This window comes from Aedes albopictus, chromosome 2 (assembly GCF_035046485.1).
Source record: "Aedes albopictus strain Foshan chromosome 2, AalbF5, whole genome shotgun sequence".
Classification (NCBI taxonomy): Eukaryota; Metazoa; Arthropoda; class Insecta; order Diptera; family Culicidae; genus Aedes; species Aedes albopictus.
In genome coordinates this window covers 434,324,974-434,348,003 of record NC_085137.1, presented here as the reverse complement: position 1 = coordinate 434,348,003, position 23,030 = coordinate 434,324,974, and the positions used below count along the sequence as shown (strand labels likewise).

General features: G+C 40.6%; 1 protein-coding gene across 1 annotated transcript; it reads left to right on the top strand.

Annotated features, from left to right (window-relative positions):
* The first annotated feature begins 16,461 nt into the window (after positions 1–16,461).
* On the top strand, positions 16,462–17,610 carry LOC109415748 (probable chitinase 10). The gene has a single exon (XM_019689689.3). It carries the CDS (start codon positions 16,523–16,525, stop codon positions 17,453–17,455), a length of 933 nt encoding a protein of 310 aa, XP_019545234.2. The 5' UTR covers positions 16,462–16,522; the 3' UTR covers positions 17,456–17,610.
* Positions 17,611–23,030: the final 5,420 nt, after the last annotated feature.

The following is a 23,030-nucleotide window of genomic DNA, read 5'->3' as shown; positions in this document are numbered from 1 at the left end:
GAATGGAGGCGACTACTATGTACAGCAGAGGCCACCCCGGCCTTAGCCTGACCGGTAAGGTAAGTAACTGAATAAAGGTACTAGAAAGTCAGTTATACCTCCATATTGGTAGGTGTACCACTGCACTATAAAAGCTAGAAGAAAATGCAGATCATCACCACAATCTAATTACAATTTAAATCTCTCTAAGATGTAATAGTACGCAGCTAATATCATGGCTCTAGTTCGCCGGTATATTTTATCAAAAGGCTGTAACAGTATTGCTGAAGAACTGAATCCTAAGGATGCCGAACCAGCAGTGGAACTGAAATCTTCGGTCGTCAGTAGTACAACGATGCTGCGATCAGTTTCGCCAGAAATCAGCACCAATTCATCCGAGCCTTCGTTGAAGCGAGTGTCTCAAGAAATGTCAAACCTCTCGCTTCTTCCTGGAAAGGACTTGGTGGTTCTCGTCAGGTCCAATCCGAAGATGTCACAATCATTTCCAGAGCAGCCTAACAGAACGGAGAAAAACCTTAACGGCGACGCGGGAAAGCCGTGGCAAGTTGAAAATGTTGAGCGAACTTTTTCTAAAGGAATTTCGAGACGCGGCGTTGAGGAAATGAAGCGGGGCCTTGCGGTTAAGTTTGTTTATCCTAGACAGTTACTGCAGAGGATAAACCTTCAGCAGGTGGATTTCTACGACCAGTCACAAAAGGTGATGAAACCAAGCTGGTATGCGTGCTAGGCAAAAGGTAAAGTGGCAATTGAAGAATTCTCACAGGAGAATTAACTTTGGAGTGCACTTAATGGACGATGTATCCTTATTTAACTAGCAATAATGATAAGCTTTTATATAAATTAATTATACTTTGTTACCAAATAAGCTTTTGATAAAATTTGAACAAAATTGAATGCGAAGCTGAAGTTTATTTTTCATACAGAAGACCCTAAAATAGTCCTTAAAATTTGCATGCTACTTCATACCTTTTATCTACAATTTTGGCAGGCCTAACTTTAGAGCTGTTTGATTTGTTTGCAGGTACTTTTTTTCTTTTTATTTATTCAGGGATTTTCTGCCGCAGGCAGGTTTAGTGATGACTGCTATGCTGCATTCTCTTCTACCTTTGACGTGACGTTCTACCTTTGAACGTGATGTTGTTACTTTTATTTGTCGGGCAATCAAAAAAGTATGTGGGTCGTTATCAAGTTGATCGTTGCTGTTACGCCTTTTAATTTGTTTGTTAGAATTGTCTGCTAAAAAACGTGAACAGCAGTAATTTTGTGTTAAGAGTATAACTTGAAAAATGTCCCTGGTCGTTAGTTAAACATTTGTGGGGCTCTGACGTAAGATGGAATAATGAAATTAATATTGCGTCTATCAGGCTCATAACGTGTAACCAACTTTTAGGAAATTTCGGATTAACTAAAAGACTAACAAACCGTTTTCTAACACGAACATTAAAGTGTAGGTGCCTGTTATTAAAACCTGAATTGCGAATGCCAATTAGGATTGTTACTTCTACAAGTTCATACTTTTTTCATAGTAAGTTCATACTTTATGACCTGTCCTGACCCGACTCGACTCGTAGGTATTGATGATGGATGGATTGGAGCCATGGGTGATCTGGAAAGAAATAAGAGTAAACAAAGGAAGGAATATGTAACGTAGTGTAATATAACGTAGTGTAATGTAATGCAATGTAATGTATGTAAGGGGGCGTCCATAAATGACGTAGCTTTTTTCAAGCGATTTTTAACACCCCCCTCCCCCCTCGTAGCATTTCGTCACAAATTTGGATAACCCCCTCTACAAATGACGTAGCTTTTTGAACAACCCCCCCCCATCAATCACCAAAATTAAAAAAAAAAAATCAAAACATAGTTCTGATTTCAATTTCTACTTAATTTTTTTAAGAATATTATGGAAAACCAAAAATAAAACATATTTATGCCGTTCTTCTTCCACCGTTTACACCGTACCACTTTCACCACACCATCTCAATTCGTGCATCTAGCGTGAGTACCGGACCGCATTCTTCACTCTTAATCACACCCGTAACCATCAACTCTTCCAAGTCATCGATCCCATCATCATCATCATCATTGCTGACTGCCGGGTACAGATCACCGACATCAGGTGCAACCAGTGAAGATTATCACAAAGCTAAGAACTTAATAAACCACCCATCTTTCTGCTTAATGGCGAAGAATAGGAAGTTGATGCTCCCAATACAGATGAATACCATATTAACCTAGGAACTTAATCGAAGATATTAATTTTCGCATTAATGAATATGTTGAGAATATCAAATTGGTTTCATTCAACTGAAATTCACAATTGACACATTCTCCCGTGACGTTACAACGTTTTGACGCTTTTTCTGTCAGATTGTCCACTATAACTCGTAAATTCGACCGTAAACCCTAAAATATTTTTGCATATTCGGAACGTTGTAACGTCACGCTACTAATTTCCATTTCTAACATACATTTCCAATGAAAACTAACTGTTTAACAGATTAAACTTATTGGAAGTTTTACAAGGAATTCGAATATGCAAAAAGATTTGAGAGTTTACGGTCGAATTTACGAGTTAGTGGAAAATCTGACAGAAAAGATGTCTGTTGGCGATACTCGCCTTGTAACTCGCGTTGTAACGTCACGGGAGAATGTGTCTATTACATTTGGAGGACCCTGCAGGAGTTTCTTCTGCAATTCTTACAACAATTCATTCTGAGATTCTTCAAGGAGTTCCTTTTGGGATTCTCATTTATTGAGAATTCCTCCCTTTTTGGATTCCTCCAGAACTTCCTTCTAGGATTTCTCCAAAAAATCCCTTTAGGATTCCATTTGCGAATTCCTCCTTGTATTTCTTCTACGAGTTAATCCGTGGTCTTCTTCAGGAGTGTTTTTCAAGGATTTGTTTTCCTTTCTTTCACCAGGAGTTTGATATCTCTCCTGGGGGTTCAAACCGGAATTTCTTGTCCATCGGAACTTCTTTAAGGATTTACCTAAAGAAGTTCCTTCCAGAATTTCCTGGGTTTTCTTAATAAATTCCTTCCAGAATTCACTCAGATACTGATTCCGAGATTTTTGCAGGAATTCCCGGAGTTCTTTCAAAACCCCTTCAGGAGTTGTTTCTGGGATTCCTCCAAGAGTTCTTTTTCAAATTCCTTCCTGGATTCTTTTAGAAGTTTTTTCTGGGATTCCTCTCTTTTGGGGTCCCAGATTTTTTCCCAGGACTCGTCTAGGAATTTCTTCGGACATCCTTTCTTTCACTTCTTCCAGGGTTTCTCCAGAATCTCTTAGCATTTTGCTAGGAATCCCTTCACGAGTTCCTACTATAGTTCCATCTGGAATTCCTCCAGGATTTTCTTTCTTAGATTTCACCAGGAATGTTATCTGGATATTTTCCGGAATTCTCTAAAAGTTGTTTTTGGTATTTCTTCAGAAATTTCTTCCAGGACATTCAAACATTTGTTTCGTGTTTTCTTCAGAAATTAAACCGGGATTTCTCCAGGACTTCCTTCTAATACTCTTGAATAACTCCATCTGAGATTCTTCCAAGAGTTTATTCAAGATCTCTCCAAAAGTTCCATCTGAAATTGCTCCAGGAACTTCTCACGAGATTTCTTTTGGGATTTCTCTATGATTTCCTGTTAAGATTCCTCCAGGAGAAGTTTTTTCACGGATTCCCAGATGTGGAAGTGTTATCCTTCTCCTGTTAGGAACTGTTTAGGGAAACCCAGAGGAAATACCATTTGAAATTCCCTAAAAAGTTGCTGGAGGAACTCCTTTAGAAATTGTTGGAGACATTCTTCAAGGAAGCCTTGTAAAAATAATATAATGAACTCCTGAAATAATATTTGTGAATGAAAATAAAAAATAATGCAATATATTTTATCGATTTACTGGAAAATCATATTGCAAGTAAAAATTTAATTATTTACGAAATATTTTTTTTCATTAGGATTAGTAGAAAGCTACGTAGCATATCATAAATCCCTACCCCCCTATCGTCACACTTCGTCACAAAATCACAAACACCCCCCCTCCCCCCAAAAAACTACGTCATTTATGGACGACCCCTAATTATAATTATACCTTTTAGTCCGAGGTACTCTCCTCCTCCCGTCTTCTGTATTCTATTCTTCGTCTTCTGTTAAAAAGTTTAATTGCATTGTGGCTGGCGATAGCCACGATTCCCACGGCACCATCGCGGTATATTTGTTTACGTCGCTTGTATGAGAGTCTATTTATTAAAAAATAAATAATAAGAATGATAAAAGTGAATGATAATAATAAAAAACATAAAAAACACAAACTTACCGTTTGCGTTTCCGCCTTTGATGTTCTGATGTTTTTGATGCTTCTCTGGTTGGTTTTCTGATGGTCCTGGTTTGCACAGTTCCGATGGTCCTGGTTGAGGGCTGGGTCGTTGTCTTGGTTGCGGACTTGTTTGTGTGTTTGTGTCGGTTGTCTGTGGCGTCGCACTTGCTTGGGTGCTCGTGGATTTTGTTTGCGCAGCACTTGTTTGGATGCCTATTGATTGTACGCATTTACTAGACGACCAATGTGAATCCGACCTTGACGTCGACTCTGACCTCGACCTCGACTCCGACCTCGACTCGGATTCGAATTCGGATTCGGACTGGCCCATTTCGGTCTTATCCACCTGGAACTGCAGCTGCTTTTGAACCTAGACCTAGACCTGGATCTTGTTGGAATATGTTATCCACATGTGAGAGTATCATTACTTACTGCATATGGTAATTGGTCTAGGTCCTGATCGTGCGCCTGTATTTCGTCGGACGAAAGTAACATGGGATTGCAGCTATAGTAATGGGGAAACATTCAATCTGAACATGGATTTCTTTGAAATTTCTTAGTATAAAACATCAACATTGAGAAACTGATATTGTTTTTGAAAATACAACCATTATGGTAACCCTAAAAATCCATCCAACTATAGTTTATCGTCCCAAAAGATATAGAATGCGTTTCGCAAACTGAATTCCTCTCCGGTTGACCACATCCCCGGATAGTTGAACTGACAAACAAATGGACCACGCACGTTTCATATGCGCTCGGTGCGAAATTATTTGTTCGTGTATCGAGCCTACACAACTAGGTACTGAGCTACACAACAGTTATGAATCGTTGTAACCGCGATTTTCTGCGCTTTAGTGGGTTCAGCAAACGAAACGGCGCGGGATCCGTAAAGTGTGGTAGTTTTACATACAACCATAAATCGTGGGGACAATGTAGTACATGCTTCTTATCATGTATCAGTACAAGTAAGTGTGATTAATTTCAAAACAAGCTACTGTGAATTTAAAATAAACTTGCTCAAGAGCTTGCTTCGCTCTCATGACTTTGTAAGATCAAAGAAAATTGCGTTATTTTAAGTTAAAAAAAATCGTTGTGTCAGTACCCCTGCCATATGTGCCTGGCAACTCGGCGTTAAGGTTCAGATAGGATTGGATCTTCTGAAAATAAATTAATACAGTGTGTAGCTTGTCGTCCATTTATTACGTAACGCTAAAACAGGTGATTTTTATCACTTTTTCACTTCTAAATTCTAAAATTTAGCTCGCTGTGCATAACGTCTTCTTGTACCGATCGGATGGCTCTCGAGAACCATTTTGAACGGGTTGCTATCCGACATCGTGACCCGCCCACCGTAGCCTACCGATTTTCGCGGTATGGACGATGGTTGGTTCTCTCAGCAGCTGATGCAGCTCGTGGTTCATTTGCCTTCTCCAAGTTTCGTCTTTCATCTGCAGTCCGCCATAGATGGTACGCAGCACCTTACGTTCGAAAACTCCAAGGGCGCGTTCGTCCTCTGCACGTAGAGTCCATGTTTCGTGCCTATAGACGACTACCGGTCTAATCAGCGTTTTGTAGATGTTTAACTTCGCGTGACGGCGAACTTTGTTCGATCGTAGAGTTCTGCGAAATCCAAAGTTAGCTCGATTTTCTGCCACAGTGCGTCTCTGAATTTCTCTGCTGGTGTCGATGTCCGCGGTCATCTGCGAGTTCAAGTAAACGAATTCTTCAACCGCCTCAATTGAATGACCGTCGATAGAAATTTGGGATGTCGTCCCACTTGTGTTTATCCCCACTCTCCTTACAATTACACCCTCTAACGCAATGTTGAACAGCAAGCATGAAAGACCATAACCTTTCCGTAACCCTATGCGAGATTCGAAGGGACTCGAGAGTGTCCCTGATACTCGAACTACGTACATCATTCGATCCATCGTCACCTTTATCAATCGTATCAGTTTATCCGGAAATCCGTATTCGTGCATAATCTGCCGTAATAGCTGTTCTTGATCGGTTGTATCATACGCCGAATTAAAATCGATGAACAAGTGATGTGTGGGCACGTTGTATTCGCGGCATTTCTGCAACATCTGGCGAATGGCGAACATCTGGTCCGTTGTAGTCCATGAATCCAGCTTAATATTTCCCCACGAACTCTCTTGCAATCGGGGATAGACGGCGGTGGCATAAAATTTTACAGAGTATCTTGTAGGCAGCGCTCAGTAGTGTGATCGCACAATGGTTTCCCCCGCAATCCAACTTGTCGCTCTTACCTAGACGATGTCTTCCATCTATTTCTCCGGTAATACATCCCCCTCCCAAATCTTGGTTATGACCCAGTGTAGTGCTCTCGCCAGTGCTTCTCCACCGTATTTTAGAAGCTCGTTTGGTAGTTGATCTGCTTCAGTGGCTTTGTTGTTTTTAATTCTGCTAACCTCTTCCTCAATCTCTTGGAGGTTAGGGGCCGGTAGTCTTTTGTCCTGCGCGACGTACAGGCTGTTTCATCCGATTACCGGTCTGTACGTTACTCTCTTCCACGATCATCCATGTGTACTCGTGATCATGTTTATGTACATGAACTTTTATTTTTTGGTCAACCCTCTTCTACCTCTAAAAGAGTTACGTAACTTATGGACTGCACCCTGTCGGTAGCCAACCGACATGTGTAAAGTTCAGCAATGTGCAAACAACACACAAACCGAGCAAATAGCGCGAATATGTTCGTTTCGCACAGGCCGCAGTGAAAATGTAAAATAAAACCTACATCATAGCGCATTATTAAACTTTCATCATGATCATGTGTTGAAAATATTTATTACTATTTATGATTATTCCAGACCGGGTCGAATAAATAACAAGCGCGCAAAAATTGGTCGTGTTTTATCGCGTTATTGTGCAACATTGATGTGCTGCGAAGGGTTTGGGTGGATGGAGCGAACTCCAACCGACCGACCTATCGACCAACTGTGAGTATTATTGCCTATTGGTCCCGAGGGCGAATTTGTTTGTCATTTCGCGTGCGGTCGAACGGTCGGTCGGTCGGTCGGTGACAAGGGTAGGTATGCGCGAATTCCCCGGATCCGGAACAAAAAGCCCATTGTCGACGATGATATAAAGCAGGCAGATTTATATGAATTTTCCGCCACATGTGACCTTTGCATAGAAAAAGCAGCTGCTACAGCTGATGGAGATGTTGGAGTTGGGCAGGGGTCCGGGAACGTGGTGTTCTGTTTTTGGAGTTTTGAATGATTATTGCGAGGTTGCAGGAATTTATTTTCAGTGTCGTTGCGGTGGGGATGTTATGGGTGCTTCTAAGGGTCCCTAGGTAGAAGAGGACCAATTCAGGCAGTGAATCACAATCGAAATCACAACAACAGCAAACAATAATACGTCTTTCAAATGAACTCTTTAAACATTCACAGCAAACAATAGTATAAAACGAGCTCACCCATTCTTGTGCCTTCATCCATCTTTCCATCGTTGGTTGTGTGGGTTTCTCATCGTCGAACGAAGCGCGAATCCGAAATCAAAACTCAAAAGAACCACCATAGTTATATTTATAAATACAGCAGCGCAAACCTCAATAGGCATATTCGGATGACCCCCCATTGTAGAGGCGCATGGATAGATAAGGAGAAAATCGTTTGCTTAGACAAAAAAAAAAATTTTGTCGTCAAAATTTACTCATTTTTTGCTCTAGAAGTTGCTAGTTTCCATTTGCAATGGCTTCTAATATCATCATTCTCGATGCCCGTGCCGACGGACATCGGATGGCAGCAAACAAAAAATTCGGAAAATTTTCCGCGGGAGACATAGCAAGAGCTCCTCGACTTAATCACATAAATTATTCGTAAATACCTACCAGATCTTAGCGCTTCTGAAAGAGAATTACATTTTCTTTCCAAATTGTACTCTCTTGGTTCTCTACGATGCGGAATTCGATACTCTTTTCATAGGGTTCTCATTCCTGCCACCAGGGAAAAGAGTGCTGGTTAGCTTCCGAAAAATAAGCCTATTGTCAAGCTTATAGACCTATCATCAATTACGAAACGTAAAAGAAAAAAAAAAAACAAACGTTCGTTGGGCATCGAACTTTGTTCAACAAACAAACGATTCCGGGATGAGGAAACTGTCCAAAAGAAGTGTAAACACAAGTTGCGTGTAATACAGGTGTAGTAGGGTCATTTAGGAAGTGAAATTGGGTTTTGGTGGTGTAACCGTCGTCTGCAAGATCGGCTCCGTCCAGATTCATTGGATTCCGGACTGCTGACCATAATTCGGGAAGAAGTGAACGAGGATAGAGAAATAGACTTTGAAGAACCTGAAGTGAATAGAGGAAGTAAAAAGAAAAGAGATTTGAAACGAAACAGGTAGTGATAAAAAACGGAATGAATGACAAGATGAAGCTGTTGATAGCCATCAGAAAAACAGAGTACAAAGGAAGGAAAACAAGGTCACAGACCAAGAATAGCAGTAAGAAGGGCCAACTTGTAAAAGATAACCGTCGCATCTAGTGCATGTGTAGGAAGATTGTTGGAGGAAGTGGGCATCGTGAACATCACAAACATCACAAAGATCAGCCTATTTCGATTCGTAATTATGGCAGGCTACAGGAGAGAGAGCGACAGGATCAGAAGTGCAAAGCTGGGGTACTAGAACCTAAAACTCTACAACCCACGTCCGAAGCATCAAACCCTCTGCTCCGTTAAGGGTGTTCCGCTCAGCTTCGAAGAAGAAGAGATAACGGAAACAGTAGAAACGGAGGTTGCGGTCCTTAAGGAGGAAAAGATAAAAAAGGGACGGAACAACAAGCTGTATTACACCGAGAACCTAATGATCACGGTCCGAACGTTCCAGAGCGCATACGGATTTACGGGTGCTGCTTCAAAGCAAAACGATACATTTTCCCTTGTCAGACAGTGCAGGCAATGCTGGAGGCTCGGTCACGGACCAAAACGCTGCAGATCGAGACCGAGGTGTAGAAAATGCGGGGGAATACATTTGGAGGAAGAATGTGGAGAACAGGAGAGATGCGTCAACTACGGAATGGACCACGATGCCCAGTCGAGGGTTTGTCCGGAAAGGGTTAGGAGCTGGAGCATCCTTAACCAGATGAGAAAGGTGTGACAAGCAGAAGGAATCCATCCGAAGCTGGCGAATAGGTCCGCGGAGATGCGAAGCAAGGTGGGATTAACGAAGGAGCAGATCTAGGAACCGGAAACAGCTCAGGCAAACAACCAGGACGAGAAAGACATCGAAGGAGTCCAGCACCTCGTAGCAGTGTGGAAAAGGAAACAGAATAGACCCAATCAGGACCTAGATCAGCACCAGCAATACCGATGCCGGAAAACAGTGAGAACAGAAGCACGCCAAAACAGATGCCTACCGAACCCGTACGCCACCTTGGAATTCGAGAGGTTTGTGCAAAAGCTGCAGAAGGAATTCTTATCAGAAACGACAGAGAGGAGATGGATCGAGCCCTTGAAAACGAATCACTCAAGAATCGTGGTAGGTGTATATGAAGCCAACAATGTAATTGAGTCAGACCGCCTGCATTTCGATATAGCGCAGTCCATTCTTGACCTGATCAACACTAACACAGGCGAGTGCTACAGCAGGAGCAGAAGCCCTAGAACCAACGAAGACAGCTACAGTTTCGTGTAAACATCATACAAAACAACATCCAGAGCAGTTGCCGTATACTTGTATGACATCAGAAGATATCCCAGTAGCCCTACTCCATGAAATCTGGCTTAAATAAAACGAACAATTATCGACGTGGCGTGATAAACGTGCCAAAAAAGACGCCCAGAAGGATACGGTGCACGCTATGTCCAAAGGGAAGTATTATGAAAAGTGAATGTACCGTAATCCGGGGTAACATTGATCAGAATTTTCGATCTTTCTTGAATAATTCTCTTGTTAAAGCAAACGTTACATGTTTTATATTTTCAAAACAAGTACTGGCCCTCTGAGTATGTGTTAAGCTACTCGAAAAAGTATTGTAAAACTTTAAAACATGTTAAAATATTTTTTTTAATCTAATTTTTGATTTTGTTGATTTGGGGTAACATTGATCATGTCAGTGATCAATGTTCATTTGTGTTAAAAATACCCTTACTTACTTAATTCGGGGTCGCTGATTTCGAATATGTTGTCCAAATTTTTACAAATTCTGTACTTTTTAAGTTATTTTAAGATTAAAATTCTCTTAACCACGAATAACGCCTAAAAATAGGCAATAGCTTAAGGAATTGATAGCCGACTTTTAATAAATCGTATATTTTATGAAAAATATCATTTTCATAAAAGTTTAATTTATTAAATCCAACTCTAGGATATCATATTGAAGTAATACAGTGATTTTGAAACTCATATTGTATCTAGTATTCATGCCATGCATGAATGTTTGACAATGTATCTCATTGCGTTATGAAACACAGTTATGGAAAAATCTATTTATTTCAATGTTTATGAAATTCAATTTTCATGAATTGCATGTCATTTAATAGCTAAATGATAGCAGATTACGATATACCATTCGATAGCAGAAACTGATTCAATATAAAATGCTTGTTTGAACATTTCCTGAGGTGGGTCAAGACGATCAATGTTACCCCGCTGATCAATGATACCCCGGATTACGGTACCTCAAAAATAATTCGCTAGAACCATATTTTTGGACCTCTAGATTCAGAAAATGTGTGGTTTAAAATAATCCATCTTGGATTCTTTTCCCATACATTTTTATATGGGACGAAATTGACCTTAAAATGACTTTTCTCGATATTTGTATGGGAAAATAGGAAAAAAATCAAAAATATCAAAAAACCCAAGATGAAATATTTTCAACCGCACAGATTCTGAAACTAGAGGTCCAAAGCTATGATCCTAGGAAATAACATATGAGGTACATTCGATTTTCATAATACTTCCATGTGGACATAGCGTGCGGTGGGGTTGGTATTCTGCTACGCGAAGGAATAGTGTACGAAGAGCTAGAGGTTCCGGTCGGAGTCAAGATAACCAAAGACCCTGTCTATCTAATCTCTCTTTACTTACCGCCAGTCAGAAGATCGGAAACGAAGTCAGAGAGATAGATGGAAGTCAGAAAAGATAGACGAATCGATACCTGCGCGCAGGGCCAGATGTTAGGGGAGGAAGGGAGGAGGGGTGGGTCCCCGGGCTACCACACTGTTTTATATAACTGACGAAGTTGAACGGGTGATTCCAGCTGAATGCGTCTGATGATGACCGAAGAATAGTAGGTCGAAACGCGTCACGCGAAATAAGCTGTTTCCGTTATTTTTCACCGATAATTGCTTATAAAACCACATAATAATGTTCGTTTGTGTTGAAAATACCCTTTCTTACTAAATTCAGGGTCGCTGATTTCGAATATGTTGTCCAAATTCTTACAAGTTATGCGCTTTTTGAGTTATTTTAGGATTAAAATCATCCAAACCGCGAATAACGCCTAAAGGTAGGCAATGACTTCAAGAATTGATAGTCTGCTATGAATAAATCGTATATTTATTTCATTTATTTCATTGAAAAAGAGCATTTTCATAAAAGTTTCGTTTATTAAATCCAACTCTAGGATAACATACTGAAGTAATACAGTGATTTCGAAACTCATATAGTATCTAGTATTCACGTCAAACATGAATGTTTAACAATGTATTTCATTGCGTTACGAAACACAGTTATGGAAAAATCGATTTATTACAATGTTAATGAAATAAAATTTCCATGAATTGCGTGTTATTTAATAGCAAAATGATAGCATATTACGATATACCATTCGATAGCAGAAACTGATTCAATGTAAAATGCTTGTTTGAACATTTCATGAGGTCGGTCAAGCCGATCAATGTTACCCCGCTGATCAATGATACCCCGTTTTACGGTACCTAATAAGCATGCAAGTACCCCTTATGCGACGTCACTAAATAAAATTGTAAAGGTAACCTCAGGTGTAGCATTTTTGTGTATGTGCCGTTCTCCGAGTTCGCAAAGGAACCTCAAAGCCTCGCTTTTCCTGGATCACAACCGTAGGAGTATTGCCCCCCCCCCCCTTTTTTGGATGATTCATTTGCCAATTTTCCGTAGTGAATCCTCTATGGGCATAATCCCTTCTGCGATTGCTCCTGCGATACTAAGCCATTCATGGCATGTGTATAGGGGTGAATGAAATGTCATCAACGACTTTGAAGATTCCTCCATCCCATGAGCTTCCGAAAGGTGCCGTTAGACTGTTTGTAATTGTGACAAATATTTGCCATTGAAGTCCGACATTCGTCCAAGGTTGCTATGATTCACGTAGTGTTGGTCATTTGTTGGGCATGTTTGGTCAAATATTTGCCATGTCTAATGGGACCTTTACAAGTTAGGTATACCACATAATGGTTCCGGGCCTATAAACTGTGAATTTGAACCCCGTTTTGCAAGATCATCTGCCTTTTCATTCCTTTCAATGCCACAGTACAAATTTGCCGAGTTTGATTGACACAGCCGTCGCATAGAGAGAATACATTCCCAGACGATTTTTGAGGTACATTTATATGCGCCTAATGCATTTAAAGCAGCTTGACTTTCAGAAGAAATACATATATTTACATATCTGTATTTCCTTTTCAGGCAAACATTCACACATTCAAGTACCGTAATCCGGGGTCAAATTGATCACTTTAAATCAACTTTTGCTGATAAAATTAGTGGAATTCCAAATATTGCCAAAAGATTTTCTGTAAAATCAGTACCCAGTGGATCTCCATGGAACCACGTGGCAGAATTTTGTTCAACAAATTTAAACTTTAAGTTAAATAACCCCAAATATCAAAAAATTGGAATGCCACTTTGTGGCGAAATTGATCAGTATACAATTAAGCATCGGTTAGAAAGGAAAATTTCCTTCTCCGCTTAATTTTGCTCTTCTAAAACCGAATAACGCGTTTAAAATCTTACACCTAGTGAATTTAATAATTTGAATGCAAAATTAAATTTTGAAATTTCCCCTTAAACGCCTAAAGGTAGGCAATTTCATTTGAAATAAGTGATTTCTGTCACAATAAATGACTATTTCAACATAAAATGAACTTTTTTTTTAACTATTTCATGTTCTGATTAGCTACATAACTTCCCAACCAAGGCTCCACAAAAATGTTAAAACAGAGAATTTACGGGAAGTCCTATTAGCAATCGATTGTTTAGTAGCAATGATTTCAGCTTAATGAGAAATACATTACAAAATCCTTAAAAAATAAGGCAAAACTAACTTTTTTCTAAACAATTAAAAGTCTACGCTCATCTCTAGACATCTATGATTCAGATGACGTAAAAAGTTTATGATCATTACGACGCTTAAGAGTTTCTAGTATGGAATTACAATGTAGTATCCGAATGATCAATTTCACCCCACTGATCAATTTGACCCCGGTTTACGGTATTGCAAAGATCTTTGCTTAAAACACTGTTGGCCAGTGTCCCATTGCTGTTGAAGTGTTTACTCCAGGCCCAAAGATCCCTGCACCTGTATTCATTCCAATTTTTGAGCCGTCTGTAAAGAATATTATCGAGCCTTGACGAATCTTAGGGCCTCCAACTTTCCAAACTTGAACGCGACGTTTCGCGGACCTTGTTGGGAAAGTCGTAGTTGTCTTCAAGTCTCATCCAGTCTCCGTTCATACTCTTTACTGGCCCTCTTTCAAAGTAATCCAAAATGCTCAAGTGACCAACAAGTCACCTGACAGGACATTATTAAACCTTTTAATCCTTAGACTCTTAGAGCACTTCTTTCTGCTGCAGATTAAGAATAGCATCTAATGCTTTGGATGGAGTGCTGCGCAACGCTCCTGTTATAGCAACACACGCAAGTCTTTGAAGCTTATTTAGCTAGCTTCGCACCTGCAGTAGCCTCCTTAGTTTGTACACCAGTACTCTGAGTATCCCCACATAAATCCGAGCCTGGATAATGAGTTTCCATCATCAGCTCTAGTGTCTCATTATTAGTTTTGGTAAACATCCTATCTTGACGCATAAGGTTGCCAAGTTCAGATGAATGGTTTTTAGTAAGAGCTTTCTGTAATTTAGCAACAATTGGAGTATTATCTGTACTCTCGCACATTTGAATCCAAGACCTTCTCTTTGATTTCCTTATTTCATTGTTGCATTCGGTTAGAGCTTTTCTATATTGAGCCCAATTTGACGTACGTTTTGCCTTATTAAACATTTTTCGAGATGTTTTCCTGAGGCGTTCCAATTTCGAGTCCACCAAGGCACGTCTCTACTAGAAGAAGATTGCCTGATAGGACAGCTACTGTTATATGCATTTAGAACCACCTTGCTTACATCTAGTGAAAATGATTGAAGTTGTTGTATTGTCTCAATACTAGTATCATTTGTTAAAGTGTCAGAATTCAAGTGTTCAGCATAATGACCCCAGTTCGTTTTTTCGGGGTCTCTATATGCTGGCGGTGGTAAGTTGGCCCCACCCCCCTAAAAAACTATTTGTGGTCTGATAATGAAGTTTCATCTGAGACATGCCAATTCCGATTTTTTTCAGAAATTGCAGAGTTGCACAAAGTCGGTACCTCTTCTCTGATGCCATTTGAAAATGTTGGTTTATTACCTTTGTTTCATATATCTATACTATTAGAAGATAGGAATTCTAATAGACACTCACATCAACCATTGATGTCGGTGTTACCCCACACCATGTGATGAGCGTTGGCATCACAGCCGATGATGAACGACTTTTTGACATCACGGCAGTATTGAATGAGTGATGACAGCTCAGGAGGAGGTACCTCAGGAACATCGCCAGGAAAATACGCTGAAGCCACGACGACCTCCGTCTTTCCCTTGGTGGTTGGTACCTCAGTCACGACCGCCACGATGTCACGTTTGATGAATTCTGTAATAGGGTAACATTTCATAGTTTTATTCACGAGAATTGCAGTTCTGGGTGAACTCTGATTTTCGTCTTAAAATAACTTACATGTATGCGCTTTAATTTCAAGAATTTTTCCTTTATTGGACCATGGCTCTTGCAGAAGGGCCAGGTCCAGTCTCTTCTTTTTGAACCTCCAGCTTAAAACGGCTGAAAACCTTTAGCGTGATGGAGGTTCACCTGCAGGAACTTAATTGGCTTCATTTTTTCCGTTCTCCGCTGCTGTCTTCCTTTTGGCGGAGCGATAGCCTTGTCACGTGTTCCCAGTTGGGGTTCCTTGTTGTATGCTGTTTTATATCTACGATCATCTGTTGTACCTTCGTTCTCAAAATTACTCATAGAAACTCTAGCTGAGGCCTCCATTTTGACTCCATTAGCTCCTGCTTTCGAGTCGCGGGGCGTTGTTACCTCCTCTACGTATAGTGTCAGCTCATTTTCGTCAAAGCGGAAGTTAAGGACAAAGTTGCGGTCCGCTAAAGTCCTTAGCGATTCTTCGTCCAAATATAACTTCCACTCTGCGTGTTTGTTTGCATTTGAACAGTGAAAGATATTACATCCAGCTGTATTTATCTCATCATTTGGGCTTTCTATTAGGCCCTTCAGTCTCTCATTGCTGAAGACAGCGCTTAAAGAAAGCTCTGGACGAGGAATGTCTTTCTCATCCAGAGCAAGTAGCTCCGCATTTTCCCATGGGGTAACCGAACGAATAACTTCCTTCACTCACAACGCAGTTGCATGATCCTTGCAAGCAAGAATCAAATATTTACCCATGTATGTAGCTACATTTGGTAAACTTCGGTTTTACCGTTGCATGTCTTTGCTCTTCAATTTTTAGAAGCAGAACATCTTGTACAGCATCGAGTTGAGCTGTCGGCATTTGCTTGCTAGGAAACTTGTTCAAGATTATTCCAACTTTAATCAGGCCTACGCATACCTTACATACAGAAGCTACGAAGCTTCTCAAGAGTTCTAGTTATCTTTGTTATAACAAGCGCCCCTTTAAAAATATCAAGATACTTGATTATTGAAGAGTTTGAATTACTCATTGAAAACGATGGATGTACTTAACAGATTTCCAGATTTACTGAAGTACCTATAGCTGGGAAAGGCTGGGAACAAATATCGATGAATTGAATCACCCACTTATAACGCTGATATCAGTTTTAGATTAGCCAATATAAATACATGTTGAACTTTCTTTTGATTCAGTTCAAAATTGGCAATAAAGCTGTAACATAGGGTTCACAAATAATCTTTACCATGAAGTTCTTTTTGTTAACCTACGTGGCTTATTTGGCTGTCTACGTAGCTGCTGAACCCAGTTGTCCACCAGAAAGCAACAACGAAACAGTTGTTTACCTTCCTCATCCATCGGATTGTAGTAAGTTTCTCTCCTGCCATTGGGGCAACTTAGTGGAGCTAAGTTGTCCAAATGGGACGCTTTGGAACGACGGCATCAAAGCCTGTGATCTACAAGCGAATGTAAACTGTACGCTGGAGCCCGCGACTACCACAGCTCCGGTTGAAAAATGTCCAGAACAATACAACCCGGACCATCAGGTGTACCTTCCCCACGAGGATTGCACAAAGTACTACATCTGCTCCTGGGGAGGAGTCGCCATCGAGCAGAAGTGCCCACCTAATCTGCATTGGAATCAGCAACTGTCGTACTGTGACTACCCAGGGCTAGCCGGCTGCAACTCAACCAGTTCACCAACTTCTCCACCAACCACGCCTTCATCCACGCCATCAGCCACAAACACCACAACCCCAGTACCTGTTCCGCAATCTGAGAACTGTCCGGAAGTGTACGACCCCAACCACCAGGTCTATTTCCCACACGCGGATTGCACCAAGTACTACATCTGCACCTACGAGGGCAACAAGCTGGAACAGAACTGCCCGGCAGGACTCCACTGGAGCCAGAGTAACAGCTACTGTGACCGTCCGGAACTGGCTCAATGTACCCCAGCGAAAAACGATGTCGACGCCCCGCTCCTCGAATGTCCTGAAGTCGAACAGGAAGACGATATGGCGGTATTTTTCCCTCATGAAGATTGTACCAAGTACTACGTCTGCTCGCATCGGCATCCGTATGAAATGGACTGCCCGGAAGGAACCTACTGGAATGCGCAGGAAAATGTTTGCGATGCGCCGGAGAGCTCCGGGTGTGTACCCAAGGACCATGATTGATGTTTGGATAAATACCTGCTGGTCAATCAATTAGTTGCGTAAAGTTGATTTTTCTTGAATATTATAGGCAATCGTTGCAATCAAAAGGTCAAATAAGAGTAAGTGTAAGTAGAAAGCACTTGGGATGAAAATACATGTCTGAGTATTACAAATTAGTTAAACTTAATTCTATTTTTAAGTTTAATTATCACTTCTTGTCTTAGACTGCTGTTTTTCAACTTGAGTTGCATTGGCGTAGCTAGGATTTTTTGTGGAGGGGGCCTAGGGGGAGCCTGACTTGAGATGACATTCAAGTGACATGGTTGCCCGATATGTGAATATGCAAATCGGCATTTCAGTTTTCAGGAATCAAAATGATTGTTTTAGATCTGTTCCTTGTTCCGTGTATACTATATGAGTATGAACAATTCTTGCTGGAATTTTTCCAAAGCTTGTTGCAGTGATTCCATCATGGATTCCTTCAGAGATTCCTTCAAGAATGCATCTACGCATTCCGCCAGACATTTCTTTGGGGATATGCCCTGGGATATTTTTGGACATTCCTCCACTGATTGTTCCAGTGCTGTTTTCGCGGTTTCCTTCGGGAATTTCTCCAGAGATCCGTGAAGGTATTTCTGAACGTATTCTTTTATAGATTTCTTTAGGGATTTCTCCATATATTCCTTCCAGAATTCCAGAGATTGCTCCAATAATTTCATCTGGAATTATTGAAAATATTTCTAAGGGACTGTCTTCCAGAAATTCTTTCAGAAGCTTATAGTAAGATTATTCAAAAAATAATCCAGAAATTGCTTGAATATTTTGTTTCACAAATTCCAATTTTACCTTCAATCGTTCGTCTTACTGCAGACATGGATTTCTTCCGATTTTTTTATCCAAGGATTCCTACAGAAATTCTTCCAGGAACTCGCTAAGAAAACTCTTCTGTGATTTCTTAAGGAGCTTCAAACATTCCTTCAAGAATTCCTCCAGGGATTCACCCGGGGATTCCTTCTGTGGTTCTATCAGGAACAACTTCCGGGATTATTTTAAAAAAGCCTCCAGGAACTGTTTAGAAATTCCCTTAACAATTCCTTCAGGATTTTCTCAAGCATTTCAGCGATTTCTTCAATACTCCCTGCTGGGATTTCTTCAGAAACTCCTTCTGGAATTCGCTCAGAAATTCATCCTTGGATTTCTTTTTGGGATTTCTCCAGGAATTCCTCAAGGGATTTAGAAAGACGCGGGCACCGTCTTCAGCCAAAGGCTGCACAGACTGAATTAAAACTTAACACTAGACAAGGGACACACGGAGCATGCACCAGTGGATACGGAGAAGAGACTATTCTCACGAAAAGTTTCATCGTCCGGAGCGGGAATCGAACCCTCACCTCACAGCATGGTGCGATTAGGAGCTTGGTGACCCTAACCACACGGCTACGAGGCTCCGCAAGGAGCGAGGATTTCTCAAGAAACTCCTTCAGAAATTGTTCCAGGATTTCTCTTTGAATTATTTCAGGGATTCGTCTAAAAATTTCTACAGGGATTCGTCAACGAATTCCTCTAAAAACTCCTCTAGAGATTCCTCTAGGAATTCTTTCAGAGATTCCTCCAGGAATTTATCTGGAGATTCCACCGGGGATTCCTCCACGAATTCTTTCAAGGATTCCTGCAGAGATTATTCCTCAAAGTTCCCCAATGATTTTTCAAGACAATTCCAGACAATCCAGGAATTCCTCTATGGATTTCTCTAAGAATTCTTCCAGGGATTCCTCATGCAATCTATACAGGAATTCCTCCAGGGGTTCCTCTGGAATTCCTTCAGAGATTACTCCAGATGTTCCTCTACAGATTCCTCAAGGAATTATTCAAGAGATTCGTCCAAGAATTCCCCCAGGAATTCTCTCAGGTATTCCTCCAGGAATTCTTCCAGAGATTCTACCTGAAAGTTATCTAATGATTCTTCAAGAAAATACTACAGACATTTCTCCAGGGATTTCTCCACATATTCCTTCAGGGTTTACTCAAGGAGTTTCCCTGGAGATTTCTCAAAGAATTCTCTAGAGATTCCTACAAGAATTCTTACAGTCATGTCTCCAGGAATTTATCCGGGGATTCCTTCAGACATTAGGGATTTCCTCCAGGAATACCTCCTGGAATCCCTCCAGGGATTTCTATAGAGATTCCTCCTGGATTTTATTCAGAGACTTCCCCAAGAATACCTTTAAGAATTCCACCAAGACTTTTCCCAGGAATTCCTTCAGAAATAACTACGGATATTTTTCCAGGAAATCCTCCTACCGGAGTTTTTACAAGCATTATGTCAAGAATTTCTTCAGTAATTCCTGCATAAATTCCTCCTGGAGTTTATCCAGGATTCAAAGATCTTTCCAGGAACCCCCCCCCCCCCCAGGAAATATCCAGGGTTTCCTTCAGAAATTACCCCGCCCTCCCCCGCCTAGAATTACTCACGGAATTTATCCAGAAACTATTCCAGGTATTCCTCTAGGGTTTCATCCAGGCATTGCTTCCGGGACTCCTTCAGGAATTTCACCAAGAATATTTCCACGAATTGAACCAATAATTTCTCCTGGAAATCCTTCAGGTATTTCTTTCAGATATTTTTTCAAGAATTTCGTCAGGAATTTCTCCTGTAACTTCTCCAAGGATTCCTCCGGGAATTCTTCCAGGGTTTCCTCCAGGAATTTATCCAGGTGTTCCTTATCCAAAGATTCCTCCAGAGATTTCTCCAGGAATTATTTCACGGATTCCTCCAGCAATTCCACCAGGAATCCCTCGAGGAACCACCTGGAATTTATTCAGGGATTTCTCTGAAAAATCCCTCAGAGATTCTTCTGAAAAATCCATCAGAGATTTCAGGAATTCTATCGATGATTCCTCCAGTAATTCATACAGATATTCCTCTTGGAATTTTCCTTCAGAAATTCCTTAACGAATTTCTTGAGAAATTTCTCCACGGATTCCTCCCAGGATTACTCTAGAGATTCCTTCAGAATTTCAGTCAGGCATTGCTCAAGGAATTCTTCCAGGCACAGTTCATCGGAAGTACCCCAAGAATTCTTCTAGAGATTTCTCCAGGAATTCCTCCTGGAATTTCGCGCCAGGAATTTGTCCAGAAGTTCCTCCAGGCATTCCTCCTGAAGTTCCTCCATAAATTGCTTCCAGGGATTTCAAGAATTTCTCCAGAAATTTCTCTAGGGATTGCTTCCGGAATTTCTCAAGAGGTTTCTTCAGAAATTTTTCAAGGGATACCGCCCAGAATCACTCTAGGGAATCCTCCAGGGATTCCTTCAGCATTTCTCCCGGAATTTATCCAGGAACTTCATCAGTAACCTTCCAAGAATTTCTCCAGGGTTTCCTCTAGGTATTCCTGCAGGAACTCCTTTAGAAATTCCTGCATGGATTCATCCAGGATTTCTCTAGAAAGTTATCCAGGGAATATTCCAGGCATTCGTAAAGAAATTAATACAGGGATACCTCCAGGAAATCCTCCAATTATTCCTTCAAAAATTCCTTCAGGAAACTCCAAGAATTCCTTTAGTGGTTTCTCCAGGTATTCTTCCAGAAATTCCTCTAGAAATTGCTTCAGGGATTTTTCCAGGAATTCCTCCTGGGATTTCTCCGAGGATTCCTCTAGAAATTCCTCCAAGAATTTATCCAAAAAATCCTCCAAGGATTCCTCCATAAACTTGTCTAGGAATTCCTCTCGGGATACTTTAAGCGCATTCTTAAGAAATTTTTCCAAGGATTCCTCCCATATTTCCTCTAAGGATTCCTCCAGGAATTTATCCAGGGATTCCTCCAGGCATACCTGCAGAAATTTCTCTAGAGATGTCTCCAAGAATTCCTTTAAGGATTTTTCAGGAGTTCTTTCATGGATTGCTTCAGGAATTCCTGTAGTGATTCCTTCAGAAATTTCTCTCTGGATCTTAAAAAAAAATAGTGAGAGGCTCGGTCAGAAATTTCAGAAATCCGTTCATCATCTTCTCCAGTGATTTACCCAAGATTTTTTCCAGAATTACCTGAACATTTTTTGAATTATTTCAAGGATTTCTAGAGGATTTTTTTTCCTAGAGTTCGTTCGCGAAGTCTTCGAAAGATTCCTTCAGAAATTTATGCAGTCGTTTATTAGGAAATTCCTCTCCAGAGTGCCCGAGTCCGTGGCGCAGTTGATCGCATGTCCCCCTTTATTTGCGGATGGTCATGGGTTTGATATATTATTCTGGATAATAAATATGAAGTTGGAATTAGAAATTTATTTGAATATCTTTGCTAAAACTTGTGTGAATCATCATTATGAGAATATCTTTCTGAAGTTTACATTTTTCACGAAAACAAAAATCTGCCTTGAGATCAAAGCTTTTGCAATAATTATACTAAAACCTTAATTCTACTAGAACTGAAACTCTTATAGAGAAACGCCTTGGGCATTCGCGGAAAGTATTTCTGCAGATATTCTTAGGGAGTACTCTTCAAGTGGTCCTGAAATGATCCTTGATCCTTGATTCTTGAACGTGGGAGCTAGACTCGTACCTTTCTATCTGGCTTCAATCTTGTGATACATTTCACTAAAGACGTATTGGAAGTCACTATGTACACTAGCATCACGTGGTGGTGGAATTCGGAACTATGTTAATCATGACCTGGAAGTACTCGTAGTCCTGAACAACTTTGCCGAAGATCGCATCTTCCTATCTGGCTTCAATCTCGTGCTATATCCCACCAAAGGTACGACTAGGGATCACTAGGATATCACTAGGGGTACTCACTAAACAGATTAAATTGTTGCGTAAGCGATGATTTTCTGCTTATTTGAAATGTTTCATGATTTTGCGAATGAAATATTCAAAGATTGCCTTGGTGATCGCGACGTTTAATCAGTTTAAGGTTGAAGGATTCGTCATTGACATAATCGTCATCATTTAAAATTCGAAAGCAGTTTTCTCGTTCAAAACTGATGTTTTCGCTGTGGAAATGCATTCACTGTTTTGCGGGTGGATAATGGACTACAGTGAATACATTTTCAATACAAACATTTAAGCACAGACAAACAGACGTAAAACTCTGAAAATTCTCATCGTACACCGATTTATCGGTCTATTTAAAAATTTGATAATTGGTCAACTTGCCAACCGTGGCACTTGCATCGTTTTTGTTCGAATTTGACGTTTGTGCACTGTCGCCACCTAGTTGATGGTCGGCCAAACTCAGTCCATTTAGCATTGGGCGAACATGTTTCCGTGACTATGATTTGAATCGAAAACAGATCGAAGTGTTACGTCTGTTTGTCTGTGATTTAAGTTTTGAGCCCGAAAACTGCATTCGAATTTTCATTGATGACGATTATGTCAATGACGAATCCTTCAACCTTAATCAGTTTCCGCTGTTAAGTGAATTCCCCTACTATGTACACTAGCACCACGTGGTGGGGAAATTCGGAACTATGAAATCCATCACCAGAAAGTGGTTGTTGTTCTGAACAACTTTGCCGAATATAGAATGTTGCTATCTTGTCGAGGTTCCGAAAGAACTCGCTACAAAGACATGGTACTCACAACCAATCCGGGAACAAAAC

Bases quoted from the DNA above. Each gene is read 5' to 3' on its own strand.
- LOC109415748 (XM_019689689.3), top strand. From the start codon at position 16,523: ATGAAGTTCTTTTTGTTAACCTACGTGGCTTATTTGGCTGTCTACGTA.